Below are 24,396 nucleotides of genomic sequence, written 5' to 3'. Positions count from 1 at the left end.
CCTCAAGCTCACATCTGACCTTGTGAATCTCCTATTCCAATAACTCCAGAGCCTTCCTATTTTCTGTAGGATAAACAAAAAATTCAGTTTAGCTTTTAAAGCTCTTAACAACATGGCCCCATCCTGTCTTTTCAGATTCATTGGGTATTACTCCTCTTCACACACTCTTCAATCTAATCAAATTATCTTTGGCTTTGTTCTGCATATGTGACACTCCATCTTCCATCTCAGAGTTTTTGCAGTGGCTGTCCCTCAAACCTGGAATGTACTCCTTCATTAATTCCACTTAACAGAGTCCTCTTCCTTTAAGATACAGCTCATATATCATCTTCTACATGAAGGCCTTTACTGATTTCCCCAACCAATAGTACCCTCCCTCTACCTTGTATCTAACTGCTTTGGATATATTTGTATTTGTCCACTTTATGCTTATGCTGCATATATTTATGTATGAATTTGATATTTGCCCCCATTATAAGATCATTGCAAGGAGATACTGTTTGATTCCCAGTGCCTGTGTCTACAGCACCTAGCACAGTGATTGGTTAGGCACTTAGGAAACACTCGTTACTTGGTTGGTTGATTCATCAAGGATGCTCTTGACATATATGTAGATTTTCTCATGAAGAGTTTGTAGAAATGTGTAGGTAAGCAAATAAGTTGATAGTTACTGATACTTTCTGGATCACTTTTTTTTATTAGTAAAAACGTCTGGGATTTTTGTTCAGTGTTTAGTATTTTCTTTTATTTCTGATACCTTAAGAGTCCAACTCGGCATTCTCAAAACCATTTCACTTCCACCATGGAGTCCTCTATGAATACTTCCAATCTTATTTTCTTTTTTCTGCTATTTCTATTTCCACATGTAGCACATCAGTAATCATAATGTAACAATCCAAATATGGTGGCTCCACAGTCATTGATGGAGAAAGTTGTGTTTAAAACTCTTAGCCAACTTTTTCCATTTTTCATTCATTTGTTGTCCTTGTAGTTTCATCCTCAAAGGCCCTCAGCCTCTTCTGGCTTAACTGAGTTTCTCTGAGAGCTTTCTGTGAACTTATTTCAATACTTATCGTAATTTTGCACCCTCTTATGTAACATTTTATAGAAAGAGCTTGTTTTAAGCCTATTTTTTCCTTAGGTAATGTATTTTTACATGACCTGGATTTTAAATTTTGTTGGCTGAGGTAATTGCTGGCTTTCTTTGGCCTCTTCATTGTGGCAACTGATTTAATCAGATTATCATCCTTAGAAATTAGCACATGTTAACATCTGTTCTTTTAGCCCTGTCCCATTTTGGGTAGCTTAGAAATAAGTCAAGTTGGAGCTGCTTCAGCGTTCTGTCTTCTCATCTTTATTTCTTCTAATTTAGTATTGATTTTGGTCTTTGTCCTAAGTCAATGATCTGGCTGTACACAGAGAAACAATTCAGAAATGACTTCTACATTGATAACTAGTCATTTGGTGCCTGTTAAGATGTAGGTTGTTTTTTCATAGTTGTTTGCATGTTTTCTCCCCCATTAAACTGTGAGCTCCTTGTGAGCAAAGGCTATCTTTTTCTTTGTATTCTCAGCGGATAGCACAATGACTGGCACATAGTAGGCACTTAAATGTTTGATAACTATTTCTTATCCACATTTGACACCCTTTAAGAAATAGGTAGTCTTAGAAAATTTTGTGGCAAGCTGTAACAAAGCTATGGAGCTTACCAATATGATGTAGTTGTCTTTCTGAAGAAAGGAAGGGGAAAACTTTGGTTTGCTTGTTTTCTTAGCCCATCTCCATGATGTCTTATCATTTGAGAGTTTCCATAATCACATGTGAGAAGTATGAAGCAGAGAGGATATCGCTGAGTTCTGGTCAGGTAAAATGGAAATCAAAGTTGTCCATATTTGTCTTTGCTCTTCATTAGGGATAATGCATGTAAAGGTTTGCAAACCTTAAAGCACTATGTAAATGTAAGTGATACTATTTTTAACAACCCACAACATCTCTTCATGGGTGTAACTTTCTGGGGGAAAGATGTCATGACAGAGAAAAGGAGGCAAGTTCAATGGGGAAAGTGCTGGATGTTTAGTCATAAGACCTGAGTCCACGCATGCTACCTCTGCCCTTACAACCTTTGTGACCTTGGACAAGGCACTTAACCTATTTGGTGTCTCAGTTTCTTCATTTTTAGAGTAAGGGGGGCGAGGTGACCTCATGGGTCCTTTTCAGCTCTAAATCTATGATCCTACAAATTTTTTAATTACCTCAGTAGTTCTCCAAGCTATCCTCATTGCTATCTTGGTTTAAGCATGTATGTAATTTGAACACACTGAAAAGACAAAGAATATTCTCGATTGTGAAAAGGTTGAAGAGTGCTGGAAGGCTAAGACCTATGAGAAATTCACTCCAAAATAATATCACTGAGGTTTGAAAGTAGGATGTGCAGTTAGTGCCCAAAGTTAGAGAAAAACTGCTTAGGAATTATTCGTTATTTTATTCAGATTCTAGTAGTTGTCAATCCTTTAGATTTGACCCTTCCAATCTTTTGATGATATTAACAAGACTTTGAGCCATTTCAGTGTTTCTTGGTTATATCTTCAAATATAGTTAATGGTGAGTTACTTTATTCAAGGCTTAAATGTATATGGGAAGACTTGAATCAGTTTTGTTTTGCTTTTTAATTTAAATTTATCTGACTATTCTCTTGTCTGGCATAGCAAAACATTGATTGGTGATATAAGCTTTAATCTATGGGAAAACTTGAACTACCAATCAATGTTTTGCTATGTCAGACAGGAAGATAGTCAGACAAAGTTAAATTTTTAAAAATATATGTAAAAGAGTCTTCCCACACACATAATTTAAAAATTTATCTTGGAATAATGGTAAATGACTCTTGAAAAATAATCTAGCCCAGTTTCTTTTTTATGATAACTTTCTGATTATTTCTTATTCTATAAATTTTATTACCCAATGCTAGAACATGTGTTATCTGTTTTTCTGGGATTATTCTGTGGCCTAGCCCATTGCTTCACTCTGCCCCACCCCATTTTGAGGTTTGCTTACCATCAAGAACAAATTTTTATGTTTTGGATTTCCATTCAAATGTTAGGCAGGTTAATATTTGAATACCCCGAATAGAATGAGGGTGTTTTTGTTCCACCATGTTTTATTAGAATGTGCAGGATTTGATGACTTCTTCACCATGTAAGTAAGTCTTGTCTGTGGACTTTTTTTTTCTTTTTAAATAGTTTATTTCTTTTACCCTTTATCTTATCTTAATCCATTAATTTCTGCTTCCTGAATTATCCTATACAGACTACAGCACAGAAAGTTCACAGAGGTTCTTTTCTCTTTTTGTTTTTTAGTCTGGATTAGTAACTTGGCTAGAGGAGCCTTCTCACACTAATCATACTAATTGAAGGAAAAAATTATATGAACGCTTTGGTAAATTTTGTCCATGGATTGTATTTGCCTACTTTGACAAATGTCTTAGCCATGACTGCTAACTGAAAGGTGTCTTACAACTATTATATATAACATCTTTTTTGAGCTCTATTAAGATAGAAAACTAAGGTTTTCTTAGAATTCATGAGAAAAATTAGTGGATCTAGTTTATTTTTTTTAAGTTCATGTTCACTGTATACTCAGGTTCATTTCTAATCGCTTGGGTTTATTTAATGATTTGGGATTAATATTGAACCCATTTACCTGTTTAACTCATAATCATATGCACAACTACTCTCTATGGGACTTCCCTAAAATTACAAATGTATTATGTCTCTAATGAGAATAGATATTTAGAATTCTCAAAAGTACCCTGCTGTATTAAAAAGTCTCAGTGAAATGTTTCTATTGAAGGAGTCAGAAGAAAATGAAGGCACATTTTTTGTTGTTTAAAATAGAATTGAAACTCTCATCCTCTTTTGTTTTTTTTAAAATTTTTTTATTTAAATAAGGAGAATTCTTTCATATGGAAAGAGCTAATACAATCACATGTTTGAAAGGAGAAACAATAGGTACTGAAATGGAGGGAAAGGGCAAGAGAGTGCCACCACTGGCCTGGTGATTCCGTGATTCTAGTTTCCCATCCAAGTTAAGATAGTTTCCAAAAAATAATATATAAAGAGGTTGCACATTACACTTTTATCCATTGTCTACCCTTTCAAATATCTGGTCTACATGAAAAGACAAAGAGAGGAAAGGCCAAAAAAACAAAAACAAAAAACCCAAACAAAATCTTTTACTATACAGGGCATCTCATGCTCTTTTGTTATGTCGCTTTCATTTGACTTTTTTTTTAAATAGAACTTTTACAAACTGTGAAGTATTGGGATATTCCTATTTTTTCCCATTTAAAAAACTGAAGAAACTAAAGTGCATTGACCAAAACAATAAAAATGAAAACCATATTCAATATTAAGCCTCCACAGTTCATCAGTTTGCATGAAAGGAGGTCTTTATCTGATGAGATTTTCTTTTTGGTTGTTGTGAAATAATGAGAAATATCAGTAACTCAAGTGAAGGGACAACTCGTGTTTTACCCAGAGTGCTGACTTTCTCTGCAGAGAATCACCTCTTACTGAGTTTGTGTGATACCTTCAACACAAAGGAGGGGAGTATTTATCACTGGATTGTTTCCTTATGTTCCCTTTTTTGGCAAGATATCTGCCATTTGACTATAACTAACATTAGATTAATTTACAATCAATGAAGGACATTGGGATATACTATGTCATTTCATTTGCTACATCAACAACTTGAATTCACACTACATATTAATAACACCGATAGAATAGTAACTGGTATATTTTAAGTGGCAACAGGATATAAGATAAATGATATAACATCAATAACTGTAAAGGAGAGATAAGTTTATTAAATATGTAGCAGAAGTAAGATGAGGTGATCTAACACCGCTAACTGTAAAAGAAAGATAAATGTGTTAAATATATACCTGTAGACAAATGTAATTCTTGCATTATCTGATTCAATGGGCATGTCATAACATGAAGTTAAAATAAAAAATATTTAATATATCATATACTTAATTGAAATATTCAGATAATCTTTCACTGCAAGGTGGTAGCTTGGGTTGTATATTTGACAGGCATAAATCTAACAAAGCCTTTCAAAAGCTTTGTTCAGTTCTTTTCTCAATCAATAAGTATTTATTAAGTGCTTACAAGTGAAAAACACTGTATTGAATGCTGGTGATATAAGCACAAAACATTAGATAAACCCTACTTCAAAAAGCTTATATTCTAAAGAGGAAAATAGTATTTATAGAAATATAAAATGAATGTGTACAAAGCAATTAAATACAAAGTAACTTGAGAAGGAAGGAATTACCAATTGTGGAATCAATAAAGGCTTAATTTAGGAGATCATCATGAGATCTATCTTAAAGGAAGAGTGCTTTGTTAGTTGTAGTGAAGGTATATATTCCAAGCATGTGGGATAGCCATAGCAAAGGCATAGAGACTAGAAACAGACATATAGGGTGTCCCAAAAGTCTTAGAGCAGTTTTAAAACATTGGGGACACTATATATAAATATGCATGTATGTGTGTATGAACACATATATATGGATTGTGTATGCATATACGTATGTATGTATGTATCTATGTCATCTGCATTACAGATGAAGTTATGGGATTTGATGTGACTAAGAGAGAATGTAAGGAGAGAAGAGAAGGGAGCCTCAGACAGAACTTTGGGAAACATCTGTTAATTAGTGGACATGCAAATGAATCTTATTATGAAGGATATTACTGTCCTGCTCTGATATCTCATTGTGCCGTGAAGATATTAGGGGTCCTCAAAGGCTAGTGCAACATAGCATAAACATTGGCACAACCTATAAAGCTGAAAAGGCTTGATGACATTTTATGAGTCTGCTTTCCAAAGAACAACGTAGCTAAAGTTTAGATGTACTCATCACCAGATCATCATAGTCAGTTACTAATATTTTTTGACCATTCCAATTCAAGACCACCATCTATTAAGGCATGAAAAAGTTATGCTCTGCGTCAAAGAGGGTGTACCAACACTGATGAAAACACGGCTCATTTTTAAGGTTTTGAAATAAATTAGAAGACTGTTTGGCTAAACATTTGTTTAATTTGGAACAAGATGCAGAATCAGCAGCTTTTCTGAGTTGAAAAGGATTTCAGTCACCATCTGATCCAGTCCATGCCTGGAAAAATAAAAAGCTTCTCTACAACATACCTGACAAACAATCATTTTTTTAAAAGACCTCTCACATTAGGGAATCATTATCTCCCAAGGCATTCCATTCTATTCTGCGATAATTTTAATTATTAGGAAGCTTTGTTTTGTTTTGTTTTTCCTTTATACTAAATTCTAACTTTCTAACTGTTTTAGAAAATTGTCCTCATAGGAAGCTTGTATCAGGTAGTCTATGGAACATCGTTAATGTTTAAACAATTACAGTAGTTTATACTGAACTCTCTATGTAACAGGGGGATATTTAAATAGCTACTTTTGTTTTTGGTTTTCCTTAAAGAAACATCTATGCCCATGATTTCAACTGAACTTTGGTAACATGCCAGAAGTGATTTGAATCCTTGCAATTAGTAGTTTAAATTAAGTTTTTGTTTCTTTGCTTCAACTCAATTAGAGTTTCTTTAATTAAAAAAATAAACCTATGCAACAGGGATCATTTAACCAGGGAAAGAGAAGACTTAGGAGGTGACATAATAAAATCGTCTTCAAATTTACAAGGCTGTCATGTGAAAGAGTATTCATTGTGTTCTCCTTGGCCCAAGAAGATAGAACTAAGGAGAAATGGGTAGAAATTGGAAAGAGGAAAATTTAGGCTTCAGTTCAATAAAAACTTCATAACAATTAGAGCTATCTGAAAGGCTGCCTTGGGTGGTAGTGGTTTCTCCTTTTTTTACAGGTCTTCAGGCAAAGGATTGATGGCCATATATTGGAAATCTTGTGAAAGGAAATTCTTTTTCAGATATGAGTTGGTCTTGGGGACCAATGAGATCTCTTCTGACTCTAAAATCCCTATGACTCCATGATTTCCTGATCCTCCCAATTGTTGGCATTTTCTTCTTCCTCTGATTACCTTGCATTATATCAATCTGTTGACATGTCATTATCCTCTTGGTAGAACCTAAGCTCGCTGACAAGAATTGTTTAATTTTTTACTTTATGTCCCCACCTCCTAGCACAGTACCTTTCGAATAGTATGTGCTTAATAAGTACCTGTTCATTTGAATTAAGTGTGTTGAACATAAACCACAGAACTATACTGTGGTTTTGAATGTTTAGGGAAGTGAAAAGACTGAACAATGGATAAATAAGCTAACTTTTGTTAATGACATACTTTGAATTTTTCTTTGCTTTGATGAACAGTTTGCCATGTCTGAATACAAATTTGTAAGCTGCCTTGAAGAGTAAATTAAAAATTAAGAGACAGTGACAAGTCTAAGGTTATTAGGAATCAAAAAACAACACTTGGGTATTGAAATCCTCACAGAGTTACTGATTTATAATGTAGAACAAAAGATACAAATAAGAGTTTGAGATACTTATACTGTTTACATAAAATTTATCTTGTTCACTGGATTCCAGCATGGCCAGCTTTCTTCCTTCTGTGTGCCCTAAGAACTGTGAAGTATAAATCAAATTTAAATCTTATGATTCACTTTTGCATGAACTCAGAACTTAATTTGAATTTTTGAGATAATTGTTTAATTGTTTAATGTTCTATGTATATACATAGAAACTTAATATATTTTGCTTGTGGAGATTTGCTTCCAAGATAACAAATTTGTGTTTTTATAAATATCTCTAACTTGGCTATTTTGAAAGTTCTCTAAGGATTATTTACATTACATAAGAGTTTTCCTTTAAATTTCTACCATTCCTAGTACAATTTAAAAGTAAGACTATTTACAGATAAATTTTGAGATATACATTTTGAGATACTATGCACATTGGTGGCTAGAAACCTAACATGTATTTATGGATTAAACCTGTCTGATGTATAAATTAAAACACATCCACCCCTGCTATAATACCAGATTATCACAAAAAGGTAAATTGGCTATAGAATGATTTGAAATCTCATGAGAACCTTTTGAAAAATGAACATCAGTTTGAATATCTCTTTGTAATTTTTTCTTAAAGGAGAGCGTGGTTCATCAGTTACCACCTGAGGGTTTACTGCAGGCCAGGTTTGTCCATCTTTTTTTCATTTACTTTCTAAGATAATTCTTTAGTCATAATAATCCTAAAACATGTTACTTTCATATTTTTGGCAGTGAGTATCCCGCAGCACCCCCTGGCCACACTTCTTCCATGAACAGTCCAGTACCCTCCAGTGGTAAGAAGTCTTGGAAAAGCTATTCCCTGTGTGCTTTGTTGAAATGTGCAAATAAGTACCTAGGCAAATGATACATTTGAATTGTATTAATTTGGTCTGCTTCCTCCTTTTTGTAGATTCAAGCTCTGGATTTTTGACTATCGCCTCTGATCATTTTGATTCCAAATTGCAATGTGAAAAAGAGGAAACAGCACCATCAGCTTCTATAATGATAGAAAACCAAGGTGAGGTGTAAAATGACACAAGGAAATATTTTTATCCCAAGACCGTAGATAGTAAAACTATCGCCTCTGAGAATTTTGTGACAAAAAGGTAAGGAACTCTGATTAATTTCTAGAACTCACTATCTTCTCCCCCAAATCTACTCCTCCAAACTTCCTATGTTTGTCAAGGGCACCACTATCATCCCAGTTATACAAGTTCATAACCTGAGTTACACTTAATTCTTTCTTCCCATTACCCCACGTATCTAATCAGTTGATAAGTCTCATAGCTTCTGTTTTAATAACGTCTTTTCTATCTGTCCCTTTCTCTCCACTCAAGAGTATGGTCACTATACTAGTTGAGCTCATTCATTTTATTGATGAGGAAATTGAGGGCCAGGGAAGTTAAGTGCCTTGAACAAAGTCTCCCTAGTAGTATATACTTCAGAGGTAGCATGTTGTCTGATTCCACAGCTAGCCTTTCCATTGTACCGTGCTGCAGCTCTCACTGAAACACTCCACAATTTGGCTCCTGCCTGATTTTCCAGGTTTATTTCATGTTGCTCTACATTTCTCTTAACTCAACCTTCTATACAAAAGTCCTGGAATATACTTCCTCTTCATTTCCACTTCTCAGACCATAGGTTAGTTCAAGACTCTGAACAAGGGCTCACCTATACTCAGATATTTCCTGATTGTCTCAGCTGTCAGTGCTCTTTTTCTCCTGAAATTACCATGTATTTGTTTGTCTGTGTACTTATAGTATCCCCCTGTAAAATATCAGCTTTCTGAAGAAAAGGATTACTTTTATTGTTCTTAATTTTTGTCTTCGTATTCTATAACCTCTAGCACAGGGCCTTTCATACAGTAAGAGTGTGACAAATTTCGTTGAATTGAGTTAAATTATAAGTAAGAAAGCTAAGGGGTAAGATGGCCTTGTTTGCTGTTTTTTACTTGCTCTGAGGACAGAGGGAGAGGAAATAGGTCTAAACTACAGGATGAAGATATTTGATGAGACTTGAAAATTTCCTAATAGTGATGACACTGGGACAGATAACTGAAATAGGACCTATATACCTTACCTACTTCCTAGGAGATATTTAAAATCAAATCTAATTTTTTCAGAATGATTTAGCAACCAGGCTACAAAAAAAGTAATGATATTAACTGGATGAACTTTAAAAATGCCCCTGCAGCCATGTGATTCTGAGAACAAGCTGTGGCTTTTAGCCACTTGTAGCTGGATAGCACTATGCTTGTGTTCATTGAGAATCTAGGCCAATGACCAAATAGGGGAAGGAAAATAAGCAAACTTCATTTCCTGAGACAAAGATATTTCAGATGGGGCAGTAGTAATGTGGTAATATATACATTTTAGATTTGAATTCTATTGCATAGCACAGCAACCAAAAATAATCTTAATATTATATGATTAATTTTAATGATCAACCTCGGCCCCAAAGGAGGTATGAGAAACTGTACCTCCCCCATGTTGGAAAGCAAACTGGAACTATGCCCCCAGAATAACTAAACTTTTCATACTCCTTGACCCAGCAATACCAACAAGATGAACAAAAGAAGGAAAGTATTTATTTATCTATCTATCTATCTACCTATATGTGTGTATGTATTATATTATATATATAAATAATAAATATATATATAATGTATGTGTATATATATACATATATATATATACATTTACACAAAATTTATAAAAGATCTTTTTTGTAAGAGCAAAAAGCTGGAAACTAAGGAGATACCTATTAATTGGGGAATGCTGAAAACTAATTGTGATATATGAATGTAATAGAATATGGTTACTTCACTTTAAAAAGTGACAAAATTAATGGTTTAAGAGAAACAGCCTAGATGAACTGACATAGAGTGAAATGAGCTTAACCAGAAGGACAGTTTATATAATAAGAACAACATTGTAAGGAAAAATAACTTTCAACAACTTAGGAACTTTGATCAATCCAATGGTAAACCACAATTCCAGGGGACCAAAAATGAAGCATGCTACCCACCTTCTGACATGTGATAGCCTGAAGACACATATGCTTTCGGAGGCAATGTGGGAAATTACTTTGCTTTACTATTCATATTTGTTAGGATTTTTTTTCTTTTCTTTTTCTGTTCAATTGTGGTATGGGAGGTGGTAGGGAGAAAAAAATAAGTGCTTGATAATTGAAATTTTTAATATATCTTTAAAAATATACATACCTCTGTCCCTTCTCTACAGAGAGAGGAAAATGTAGGCATGCAACATTTCATATGTACTGTTAGACATAGTTGATATGTTGCTTAATTTTGCTGAGCTGCTTTTTTTCATTTTTCTTTTTTATTCTTTGTTACAAGGGATGGGCTTACTAGGGAAGAGAAAAGAGATAAATTTGGAAGTGAAGATGATAAAAAATTTAAAAAATTAAAAATAATCATAATAATTACCTTAAAATAGTGCAAATGTATGAATTTAAAATTATCTTTGCCTCTTTAACCTATGGGTTTTTTTATCTAAAGAGAATTACATTAAGTTAAAGGAAATCACTTTCACATACTGGTCTATGTATGGAATCCCCAATATATATTTATCAAATCACAAAAGGTAGTCATGATTCTGAAAATTGTTTACCATTCCATTCCCAATTTCTTATTGATATAGTAATGATACAGTTTGTGTATCTCATTATTCCTTTTAACATGATCATAAGCGTCCTTTCACCTATTAAATTATAAGCTCCTTGAGAGCAAAGGATATCTCATCTGTCTCTGTATCTCCAGCACATTATATATAGTAGGCACTTAATAATGAGTATTTGTTGAATGGAATTTATGAGACTGAGCAATACCTCTCTAAATAAAGTTCCATGCTGGCTATGCACTATCATTTTATTTTTATTAGCAAATTATACCCATTGCCTTTGAGCATTGGGGAATTGTTTCCGTGGATTTTTCCAATTCTAGTCAACTTTAACTTTTAGAGCTTTATATATATCTATGTATGGGTAGATTTATATGTATATATGTTTACTTCTTAAAGGTCCATAATGACTGTTCATGTCCCCCTCATCTCTTCCTTCATCTCTCTCTATTAATCCTTTTTTATTTCATCTACTCTTTTGTGTGTTTTTCTCTCACAGGTAAAAATTTAGCTAATGAAGATACTCCACTTCACATCTTTATGGATGAAAAGAAAACCACATTAAATTTGGTAAGAGACTAGGCCAATGCTGTTATTAATGGTGATCACAATAGCATTGAATTAGATCTAGCAAAGACTTTAGAAGCTCTCTAGCATGATGTCCTCATTTCGCATTCAAGAACCTGCACCCCAGAGAAGTTAAATGACTTGCCAAGAAAAGTTAGTGAGTAACCAAGCGGGACTTCTAACACAGGTTGACTAATTCCAAACCCAAGGCCCTTTATGATGATAATAATGAAGATGATGGTGATGATAACATTCTACATTTGTATTGTACTCTTTCCTTTTTCAAAGAACTTCCACAAACATAATGTCATGACATCACAGATTCTACAAATAGAATTTGTTAAACCCTTATTTTGAGACTCCACCTTTATATTTTTTTTTGAGAGAGTGAGGCAATCGGGGTTAAGTGACTTGCCCAGGGTAACACAGCTAGTAAGTGTCAAGTTTCTGAGGTCAGATTTGAACTCAGGTCCTCCTGATTCTAGGGCCCGTGCTCTATCCACTGTGCCACCTAGCTGCCCCTAATTTTTTAAACATTTCAAGGATCCACAGTTGTACCATTCTAGATTCTTTTCTCTACTCATATAGATCACAGCTCTTCCACACCCTTCTAAACCAAATTCAACAAATGCTATGACCGAAAACATTATTCACAAGGTAACTGAGCCTATGGGGATGAGTCTCTTCCCACTTAGCTGGCTGCCTTTTGGATAACATTAAACACCCATGTCCGGGGCTTTATTTGAACTCTTTCCAGCTTAGTAAGACTTGGGAAGGTTATGCTTCACTGGTATAGCCTTTGAGATTCCAAGTTTTCCTCTACCCCATAATGAGACATCATGGTAAGGCTTTAAGTATGGTAACCCTGGATTCGCAAAAACTATGCCAGCAGATTAAAGGCTGATTTCTGTATGTAATAGAAACATTGCTCATTCTTCTTGATTGCTCTTCTAACCTGCAGTAAAGATTTTGTTAGGGACTCTCTTATTCATCCTCGTATCACCAGTGCCTAGCACGGTGATTTACATATATTAAAGCTTAATGAATGTTAAATAAAGTGAATAGAATATTTTGAACATTAACTTTTTGTTAAATAAACAATTATGATTTCATAGGCTGTCAAATGCATCCTCCTATGCAATATAATTAGGACCCTGTTACATCACAATCCCACGGTTTTAGTTATGAAAGAGGAAATAATTTTATGTCCAGTGAAAACAATATTTGTTATCTATGTATACAGTAAAAGTACTGTCTACCACCATTTTTCTACATCAGCACATTTCATGATAAACTTTGTGTCAAAATAACCCTCAAAGGTCTGTGCTTTCCTGCCTCTCTAGAAGTGAAGTAATGTGGTGTAGTAGGAAGAACATTGATATTCAATCTAGGAGACCTGTGTTCAAGTCTTGGTTTTCATTATTTTCTAGCCATATGGCTGTGAATAACTCATAAAAACCTCTCTGAACTACTCTCCTCATCTATACAATGGGGATAACAATATTTTTCCTGCCTCCCTCTCAGGATTCCTGTGAGAAAAGTATTTTATAAATTGTGATACCCTATGTGAATGTAAGCTGTCATTGCTAATAGTATTTATTCACCGTATTTCTCCCATCTCTATTCAATATGCCCTTTCCATTCCTCTCTGACTAATAAAATGTTCAAATTCTAATCCCTTCTCTTCCATGGAGATTTCTCAGACTATTCTGGGTCTATAGTAAGTGATCTCTGCCTTCTCTGAACTCATAGAACTTATTGCCAATATCCACTGATCTAAGCAATTAATTACCATATGACTGATCTTCTTTTGTTGCCTTTTACTTATTTGACTTTTCAAGTCTTTATACCTTGTCTCCCTAACTAGACTATATAATTATAAAATTTATAGAATTATAAAATCCTAGACTCCAGGTTTTCAGGCCTTGCCTTGCATATGCTAAATACACATTAAATGTCTATTGATTAAAAAGAAAAACCGAAAGCATTATAAAGAACTGTATTTGTAGTAGTACTCTGGTGGTTCTTTATCATGTCTTTCATCTCTACAAATTTTAGGAAACCAAAGAACAAGCTGAAGCAGTTATGGAATGTAAAGAAGAATATGCTACTGGAGGAGGTAAGAGGAGTTTTTTCCCACTTCTATGTTGATGCAGAATCTCACTTAGACACACTAAAATTCTGCTACTTGACCTAGGGCTAAAACAACAAATGAAAGCTCATATTTGACTCCATTTTTGTCTCCCCTGCTTTGAAACTTCAATGATTTTGTGATCTTATTTATTTATTTTTTGACTAGGCAATGGGGTTAAGGGACTTGCCCAGGGTCACACAGCTAGTGTTATGCGTCTGAGGTCGGATTTGAACTCAGGTCCTCCTGAAGTCAGGGCACCACCTAGCTGCCCCAATTTTGTGGTCTTATTGATAATGGTATTCCTGAAAATCACAGCATACTCATACTTTTTTGCACTCTTCTATTTGTGTCTGTGCCAATCTGTAAATCTTTCTCTAGATCTCCTGACATTCTATGGGAGAGGGTTATCCATTGGTTACCCTTTATTCTCTCTACATGACTGGCCCACATGTTTTTCTGATCATTCATGTCTCTGATGATATCTTTTATATCAATTCTCCTGCACAATTCTTCTTTGGTGACAAGTTGTTGCCTACTCTTACCCACCATGAATGGACTTTTTGGGTGGCCTACTACTCAGATTCTTCTCCAGCTATGCTGTTCCATGACTCACAGCCAAACAGAAGGGAAGTATACCAGTATTAAAAAGATGAATCTTTGTTTGAGGGAAAAACTTGGAGTCATTAAAAGCATTGCCCAATTTCAATTCAGGCAATTCAGCCTTCCCTCCTCCTTTTATTCAGTTGTGGATTCTGTTCATTGTCCATCTGTAGTATCTATTCAAAGTATATATGTTGATTAGGCACTTAAATGGCATTGTGGGTAGAGTGCTGAAAACAGAGTCAGGGAGACCTGAATTAAAATCCTGCCTCGGATACTTACTAGTTGTGTGACTGTGGGCAAGTCACTTAATCTCTCTTAACCTAAGTTCCTTCACCTATAAAATGGAGATAGTACCTATCTCACAGAATGGTTATGAGGACTAAATTACACATACACATACATATGCATACACACACACACACACACACACACACACAAACAAACAACTATAGTACTTTGTAAACTTTAAAGTGCCATACAAATACTATTATTATAATTGCTGACGGAGTAGCTCTGTGGGTTTCCTATCCATCTCCATATCATGGTCTGGAGAATAGAAGTTCTTCAGCCACTTGGTTTTTCCAGTGTGAATTATTCAGCTTAAACTGTCTTGAGTGATTGTGGATCTCACCAAGGTTCTGCAATATTCTAGATTTTCATGCTGATAAGGTACAAAAGGGAAAATCCAGAGGAATTTATATGGAATCTCTCTTATTGTCCTGGAGATCTTTCATAATCATGGCAAATATCTTTGGCAAGTACTTGTCACCCTCTTTAATGCCTCATTTAATAGTAATAATCAAGGAGCATTAAACATATCTGTCTCCTTTTATACATCTTTCAAGAATCTTGTGTGATTTTGTTATATGGATGGGAGATATTTTTAATATATTTTTATTTATCTTGTTAAATATTTTCCCATTGCATGTAAAAACATTTTTAACATTGATTCCCTAAAATTTTGAGTTCCAAATTCAGAGATACTTTTTTGAAAGAGAATGAGAAACAGCTTTTTGATCCAGCATATCAAATGCTTTTTTTATAACCAGCAAACTATAGACACAATGGAGACACTTTATCATCTACACCTTCCAATTCATTTGGAACTATAACTATAATGATAAAGATGTAGCATATCATAGGACATCATTTCAAAAAACTTACTTATTCCCAGTAACTTAAGCAGTTATGCCTCAAAATGTTAACATCAGATGATTACCCTTCATTATTCCCACCTGCCTCTACATGGGTCTGAAGTTTTAATTGCCATTTCAATTTTGTGAGCTGACATATTTGTGAAACATATATAAAACATGAGCTTCTGCCAAAGTGATGCAAAGTTCTAAGGTCCATTTCTTGTAGGGGAATCACTAGTTTCCCTTTTTTTTTCTTTATTGAGAAATACCTTGGTAAATATTCAATTAACAAGAATTTGTTAAGGGCTTTGAATTTGGCCAGTATATATTACTGCTAAGAAATAGGGTCATATTTTTTCAGCATTCAGCTCCAGTAAGAGCAGCTGTAATATCTATAAACTTGAGAGACTCAAGCCACATTTCAGATATTTTTGTAAATCACAGTGTTTAGTTTCATCACTGGAACCAGTGTGATTTTAACATTCTGATTGAAATCATCAGGACTTCAAGTTTAAGCTATAATAATATAGCTGACCTGGCTTTTTGAATGACATGATCTTTTTTTTTTTTGGTTACTTGTTCTTTATGGGATATAACTCAGCCAAATGAAGGGACATTAAGTAGTTAACGTGATTTAACCAAATAATGTCCTTTTTGTCCCTTAATAGAAACTGCTGCTTCTACTATTCCGGTAACCAGTGTTAAATCAGTCAGCTTTAGACAAAGTGACCAGTAAGTTCATTTTACCATAATCCATGGATGTTTCTTATTACTTTCTTGGGGGTTTTGTTTGAAGTCCTTCTCTTTCTTGTTCAGCAGCATTTCTACAAATGAAAAAGAGGTAGAGGTAAATATGAAACATTTTCTATTTTTGGCTTTTACCAAATATAAAAAGATCCTCAAGTTCACTCATGCATAACTGGGTCATGAATCCTCTCCTGTTTGGTTGGCAACACTGGGATTTGGCTTACTAAGAAGCAGCTTCACTAAGGCCCCCTTATATATCAGATTCATTTGTGTTTCTTGATGCAGTCTTTCTTTACATTTAAATCTGGTATTAACTCTAATTTTCTCCCTTCATTCCTATACCCCTTTTATATTATTTCTATAACAGGCTGAATTTCTTAGATTATCTTTGGGATTTAAGTGTGACTGGTTTACCTTGGAGAAAAGAGTCAAGCTTGAAGAGAGGTCTCGGGATCTGGCTGAAGAGAATCTAAAGAAAGAGATCACTAACTGTTTAAAGTTATTAAAGGTTAGACCAAGAATATTTGGGAACTTTTTCTATACTCTGGAGCCTAGAGAGGTTTCAGAGATTGGGTAACACTACAGACAGTTCTTTTTCTTTTTCAAAGAGTTTTGATTTTCTTCCAAGTCTAAACTTAGATGCTACTTCCTCTGTGAAGCCTTCCCTAATCTTCCCAGTTGTCTTCTCTTTCCCTTTCACATTAGCTTGAGGTTATTTATACATATGTTTATACTTTTAGTCAAAAACATCTAGAAGGCAGGCACTGTTTCATTTCTGTATCCCTGATGCATAACAGAATGTTTTGCGCACAGTAGGTATTTAATGTTTGTTGAATTCATTTGAATGTAACCTTAAGATCAAATTTGCTATTTTTTTCCTACCATGCCACATTATTAGCTCATCTGACTTACAGTTCACTAAAATCCCCAGATTTTTTTTCCTCGCATGAGCTATGACCTAATCATACCTCCAAACTTGTGCTCCTGAGGTTGATTTTTCTAACCCAAACATGAGACTTTATCTTTATTACATTTCATTTTCTTAAGTTGAACCTATTGTTCTAACTTACTGAGATCATTTTAAATTCCAATTATTCAACATATTAATTAGATCTCACATGTTCTGTCATTACTTCTCCCTCAGAACTTCACAAAGGTGTCTCCCATTTGTATGTGTGTGAGAGGAGGTGACCAAAAGTGTATGCACAGTGTCCACACAGAAAGTTGAGATATCTAATCATTCTATAGATATCTGTAAACATATATAGATATCTATAGATGTATAGATATCTCAACTCCCTGTTCCCTACACATTTAATAAGTATGCCTTCTATGTGTTTATAGATGTATTGGTAAAATTACTGAGAAAAATATTAACAGTACAGAGCCAAGGACAGATTTCTGGAATGTGTCATTAGAAACGTCTCTAAATATTGACTAGCAATTTTCTTCATTCTTGGTCTATTGTGGAATGACAGCAAAAAGAATATTCCCCACCAACAACAAAACACTCTCAAATTTTTTCCTACCTTCTTATCCCTTAAACAATAAGATAGCTCTTTCTCTTATTTATTGCTAGCAATGATGAGAAACAGATAAAAAGTCAAAAAGGTTCTCTCTCTTTTTTTTTTGCATTTAGACCCCAAAGAAAAAGTTAAAATATACATAAATAATAATAGTAGATTTTTGGATTCAAAAAGGACTGATATGTATTTCCACTACGTTTAAATGGAAAAAACCAAAAACTGAACTGAGTATGTCTTTCATATATTTCACTACAGAAGTGAATTGGGAATAGTAGTCGGCACTAGGGATTTAGGCTGAAGAAAAGGATAGGTAAGGGTATGAGATGGAATGAGGGGACTGGATCTCCTGTTGCCTGTGAAACCAGGGCTAGGCCTTGGGGAGTAGCAATCACTGGTTGTGATCAGGAGACAGGGCATCAGAGATTTACCATACCTCTCTTTATCCTTGCTGATCCACTCACTGCAGATTCACTAGATCAGCTCTGGGAAGAGGTAAAAAATGAGTATTGGGTTTGGAAGGCTGGCCCATGCTGAGGGACCTTAGAAGAGGGTGACCATGATGGTGAGGGTTCTGAAGACTGTGCCATTCAGCACATCCACAAATTTAATAAACTGGAAACATTATGCCTCAAAATTTTATCTTTAGAGGAGAAATGATAGCTATCTTTAGGTATTTAAAGGAGTGTGAGATAGAAGAGGATTAGACTTGGTATACTTGGTCATAGGGCTAAACTAAGAACACCTGATGCAGGTGGTAATCAGGGCAAGTCTTAGCTTGGATAAAGAAAAAAATTCCTAACAATGAAAACTCTACAAGATGGAATAATTTTAGGGGATGATGTGTTGCCCCTTCACTAGGGCTCTTCAGGCATGGCTGGATGACTATCAAAAAGTTGTAAAGAGATTCCTGTTCAAATATGATTCCAGGTTCAGATCTACTAAATAGCCCCTAGACCCTTTTAAGCTCTGTGATCCTGTGAGGTAATGGTAGCAAAGGGGTTATAGTTCACTGGGCCTTCATGACGAAAGAAATTGTTTCTGGCCAGAAGACTTGAGACCTTGCTCATCTACTTATTAGCTATATAACTTTGGGCAAGTCACTTAACCTCTCTGAACCTCCATTTCCTTTTCTGAAGAATAGGAGTAATACTTGTACTGCCCATATTACAGAATTGCTATGAGAAACAAGTGAGATAATATGTTTAAAGTAGCTTGGTAACCACTGTAGAAATGTATGTTGTTATTCTCTCCGTCATCTTAATCTCCTAGAGAAGTCCACAGAAATAGGGTTGGAAGGAATCTGAGAGGCCACTCATATCTAAGCAAGAATCCCTTCTATGAAATGCTCAAAAAGTCACCCAACCTTCAGTTAAAGCTCTCTAATGAGTAGTAATCTGCCATGCCCTATGACAACCTATTTCATTTTTAAATATCTCTAATTATCAGGAAATTCATCAAACCTAGAAAGCTTGGGAAATTCAATCAAGTCCAAATGCCTGTCTATAATTTCCACACGTTGTTTCTAGTTCTGCCCTCCGAAGCTAGAGATACCACACCTAGTTTCCCTTTTACATGACTGTGCTGGTAGTACTCAGAGATACCTATCACACCCTTCCAAAATCTGCTTTTCAGGTTAAACATCCCTATTTGCTTCAGATGATCCTCATATCATATGGTGATTAGATTCTCCACTATCCTATTTGCCTCTTTTGGACATTCTCCAGTTTAACAATATCTTTCCTAAATGGTAGCACCCAAAACTAAATACAAAACTATTTACCAGATAAAATCTGGCCATACTGGAATATGATGGGACTGTCACCTTCCTAGTCCTAGACAGAAACTATTCCTGCTGTAATGTAAGCTAAGATCAAATTAATTTTTTTAGCTGCTATATCACTCTTGATTTGTATCATGTTTACAGCTCACCAAAACTTCCAGATATTTTTTCAAATAAAATGTTATCTAGCCATACTTCCTCCATCTTGTACTTTTGAAGTCAATTTTTTTTTTGGAGCCATGTAAAAATGTACCTCTAGTATCATTACATTTCTCATTTCTGAGCTCTGGTTTGTCTGAAATGCAACGTTCGTTATTCCTCATACATAACAGTTTATTTCCCTTTTGTGCAGTCTTTAATAACTCTCTGTGAAGATGATAACCAAGCCCAAGAAATCATTAAGAAGCTGGAGAAGAGTTTAAAGTTCCTTAACCAATGTACAATGAGAGTTGCTAGCAAGGCGGAGATGCTGGGAGCCATTAATCAGGTAACTCTACATTATTCACTTTGCAAGTGGAATAAATTAAAGGCTTTGGGTTCCCAAGTCACTAGATTATTTGAATTCTTAGTCACTACAATTTGAAACTTTAAACATTTGTATCTGGACAAATCTATGAGGATTTTTCTTGTCTAAATATGTACTGTGCTGGATTTGAAGGGCTGATTTTTAGAGGCTGGAGAGTTAATCCTTCTCTCCTGCCTGTTGCTCCAGGGCTCAGTTGTAAATGCTTTCTTAGTGAAATGTTCATGTTGTAAACGTGCGTGTGCACCACCAAAAAGAAAGCACAGCCCAATGCAGAGCTCATGGATGAAAGTAAGGCTTTTGTAGAAGGATATGGTATAATTGCCTCTCAGGTTGTGGGGAGTACAGGAAATCTAAAGAAGTACCTCAAGTGCTTTCAGATTAGGGGCATGCTCCTCTGCAGCTGTAAAGTCTCTGGTCACGTACACACCAACCTAAGAACCAGCATTTTTTTGTGGCTCAGTAGGCCCAGCCCATCTGCTTTTAGACAGAAGAGGCCTTGCCTCTGATGTGTGTAACCAACATCCACCATTTCAGATTTATGCCTCTGAGACCCTGAGGCAGTAATTGCTTGAGACAAGGTCTCTGGGCTCAGGTTTGGCTATCTGAGAATTCTAGGCCTTTATTATTACACAATAGCCTTGAGCTTGGGTCTGGCAAAGTCTCTTTCATATACTCTACAGAACCCAGGCAATTAGAGCCTCCCTTCTGGTTTATAGATGGTCATTATCTCTGGGATAGAGAACCACAAAAGAAAACAAAGCAGCTATTAAATATTTAGTGAAGCCAGGAAAAGGATCTTTTTAGATTTACGTATGTGTTTACAGAATATGGAATATCTAATACAAAGATACTGACTTTGATATTTCCTTAGGAGACATTTTTACAGCCACATCGTACACATTTTCTAGGATTATGCTCAGTATAAGAGCTTTAGTTTACACAACTACTTTATAGCCTTACTGTTTTCTTATCTACTTTATGTATACAAAGCTGTAATTTCCAGGAAAGCAGGTCAGGCAAGCAGAAGTACAGATGTTTTTCTTTTCTTTTCTTTTCTTTTCTTTTCTTTTCTTCTTTTCTTTTCTTTTCTTTTCTTTTCTTTTCTTTTCTTTCCTTCCTTCTTCCTTTCCTTCTTCCTTTCCTTCTTCCTTTCTTTCTTTCTTTCTTTCTTTCTTTCTTTCTTTCTTTCTTTCTTTCTTTCTTTCTTTCTTTCTTTCTTTCTTTCTTTCTTTCTTTCTTTCTTTCTTTCTTTCTTTCTTTCTTTCTTTCTTTCTTTCTTTCTTTCTTTCTTTCTTTCTTTCTTTCTTTCTTTCTTTCTTTCTTTCTTTCTTTCTTTCTTTCTTTCTTTCTTTCTTGGCAATCAGGGTTAAGCGACTTGCCCAGAGTTACACAACTAGTAAAAGTCAAGTATCTGAGAGTGGATTTGAACTCAAGTCTTCCTGACTCCAAGGCCAGAGCTCTATCCACTGAACCACCTAGCTGCCTCAAAGTGCTTTTCAACAAATGTTTCTTCTAAGTTGAAGAGGAGAGTAGAGACGGGGAGATTAAACCAGATACTATGAATTATCAAGCAGTCAGTCAGTGAACAAGCACTGATTGAGTACTTACCATGTGCCAGGTGATGTCCTAAGTGCTAGGAACATAAGCATAAGAATAAAAAAAAATGGCAGTCCCTGTTCTCAAGGAGCTTACATTCTAATAGGTGAAGACAACACAGAAAAAGAAAATGAAAAGAGGGAGGTGAGGAGAAAAAGGCACCTGGTGCTAGGCCAGAGTAGAGGAAATTCAGTGTGCAGCCTGGAGAGGAATGAGATGTGACTGATCTAGATACTCTCCTTAAATAAAGAGCCATCTAATCAGAGGAAGAAGCTGCATTCCAATGTGTAAATTCTCTCCAGAGCTGGAAAGAAGCAAAAGATTTATCATATTCCTCATCTCCTTTATTAGGAGTTTCTGATTATAGATCCCACTGATGATTCCTACATTCAGTGACTAAGTCCAGCCTCACACAATGGCTTGATCTAGTGCTCAGCTTTGTTTCTCACCTAGAGGTGATTTCATTTATTCCCCAAGAAAAATAAGAATCTAAAAATTCAGATCTATTATTATAAAATAAGATCCATGATTCTATTAAAGGCAATGGTCCCATACATTCCCTAGAAGCAAGAAATGCTTGCTTTATATTTCTGAAAGAAAGAATGGGACATAACTAAATTACAACTTTTTTTCAAATGTGCACCATGGGATGGGTTAATGCAGTCATAAAAACTATTGGCCAAATGGGCCAAATATACCCAAAGCATATTATGACATTTCAGTTCAAGTGAACAAACATTTATTGAGTGCCTGCTATGAAAGAGGTTGTAGGGGATATGTAAATGAATGAGACACGTAGTTTCTGCCCTCAAGAAACTTAGTCCTACTTTATCTTTACAGAAACCTTCCCTCCTACTTTTGTAAGAGAGATAAGACATAGATAAAAATGATTATAATATATAACAGCATAGTATAGCGGACAGCATGCTAGACTTGGTATCAGGAAGACCTCAGTTTTTTTCTTAATATCTAACTTTTAAAAATCAAATCTTATTTTTTCCAGCCAATGAAAATCTTCCTACACTCAAAATCTTCTTCAATTGAGAAAGAAAAATAAAATATTTGTGAGATACATATATATATATATGCATATATATATATATATATATATATATATATATATATATATATATATATCAATCACAAGTATTTTACATATAGTTAAGCAAAACAATCCATTGGCCGTGTCCAAAAATTATATCTGAATTTCTACCATAAGTCTACCAGAAGATGGGTAGCATGTTTCATCATGAACCTGCTTCAATGCTAGATGGCTATGGCATTGTTCAGCATCTTTGTCTTTCAAAGTTGCTTGTCTGTACAATATTATTGTTATTGTGAAATTATTCTCCTGGTTCTGCTAACTTCACTCAGTACTAGTTCATACAAGGTTTCTCTGCAACCATCTTCTTTATCATTTCTTATGGCACAATAGCATTCTATCACATCTTACACTTATAGCATGTTCAACCATTCCCCAAGTGATGGGCACCACCTTTATTTCCAATTCTTTGCCACTAACAAAAAGAGCTACTATAAATATGTTTGTATATTCTTAGAGTTTGTTTTGCTTGTCCATTAATCTACAGATCCTCTCATTTCCCTCTCTTCCCCCTTCTAATCTGTTTTCCTGTTGAATGAAATGTGTTTCTGTACCAAACTGTGTGTGATAAAAATGAGATTAAATTCCTTAACCTTTTCTCCTTGTTTTTATAGACTTCTCTTGTGTACCCCAATTACGTAAGATACTTTCCCTATCCTTGTTCTCTCGTTTTCTCCCCGAGGGTCGGAGGGTATTCCTATGCTACTCACATCCATTCTTCTTTCAAGATCATAAAAAAAAAACTAACAGAACCACTCCCAGCCTTTTCTAATTAGATCTCCTCTATGCTTTTTGATCTGGTCCCGAAGGGATATGTGTCATCTCTCCATATAAGAATGTAAACATTTTATCTTTTCTTGATCACTATGATTGTTTATTCATCTTTACTTTTTTTGTTTCTCTTGACTCCTGTGTTTTCACTTCAAAGTTTTGTCATTGCTGATCTTTTCATCTGGAATGCTTAGAAGTCTTCTATTTCCTAAAGATCATTTTTTCCCCTGTAGAATTATCCTCAGTTTTTCTGGGTAAGTTATTGTTGGTTGTAAGTCTACATCCTTTGCCTTCTGCAATATCATATTCTAAGCTCTCTGCTTCTTCATAGTGATGCTGCTAGATCATATTTTATCCTGACTGTGGCTCCTCAGTATTTGATCGATCTTTCTTTTCTTTCTTTCTTTCTTTCTTTCTTTCTTTCTTTCTTTCTTTCTTTCTTTCTTTCTTTCTTTCTTTCTTTCTTTCTTTCTTTCTTTTCTTTCTTTCTTTCTTTCTTTCTTTCTTTCTTTCTTTCTTTCTTTCTTTCTTTCTTTCTTTCCTTTCCTTTCTTTCTTTCTTTCTTTCCTTTCTTTCTTTCTTTCTTTCTTTCTTTCTTTCTTTCTTTCTTTCTTTTCTTTTCTTTCTTTCAATCTCTCTCATTCTCTCTCATTCATTCTCTCTCTCTCTCTCTCTCTCTCTCTCTCTCTCTCTCTCTTCTCTCTCTCTCTC

At 34.9% G+C, this 24,396-nt stretch overlaps 1 protein-coding gene across 1 annotated transcript in view; it reads left to right on the top strand.

Moving 5' to 3' along the window:
• IRAG2 (inositol 1,4,5-triphosphate receptor associated 2) overlaps nucleotides 1-24,396 on the top strand; it is a 115,324-nt gene that overhangs the window by 71,119 nt on the left and 19,809 nt on the right. Inside the window, exons 25-33 of the mRNA XM_078150034.1 lie at nucleotides 8,155-8,201; nucleotides 8,289-8,350; nucleotides 8,467-8,574; nucleotides 11,697-11,767; nucleotides 13,823-13,883; nucleotides 16,306-16,369; nucleotides 16,457-16,484; nucleotides 16,752-16,892; nucleotides 20,043-20,177. Of these exons, the coding sequence (XP_078006160.1) occupies nucleotides 8,155-8,201; nucleotides 8,289-8,350; nucleotides 8,467-8,574; nucleotides 11,697-11,767; nucleotides 13,823-13,883; nucleotides 16,306-16,369; nucleotides 16,457-16,484; nucleotides 16,752-16,892; nucleotides 20,043-20,177 (717 nt within the window). The remainder of the gene's footprint in view (nucleotides 1-8,154; nucleotides 8,202-8,288; nucleotides 8,351-8,466; nucleotides 8,575-11,696; nucleotides 11,768-13,822; nucleotides 13,884-16,305; nucleotides 16,370-16,456; nucleotides 16,485-16,751; nucleotides 16,893-20,042; nucleotides 20,178-24,396) is intronic.

Source organism: Phascolarctos cinereus, unplaced genomic scaffold (assembly GCF_003287225.1).
Source record: "Phascolarctos cinereus isolate Bilbo 61053 unplaced genomic scaffold, phaCin_HiC Scaffold_1;HRSCAF=81, whole genome shotgun sequence".
NCBI classification, from domain to species: Eukaryota; Metazoa; Chordata; class Mammalia; order Diprotodontia; family Phascolarctidae; genus Phascolarctos; species Phascolarctos cinereus.
This window is presented reverse-complemented; position numbering and strand designations above follow the sequence as displayed.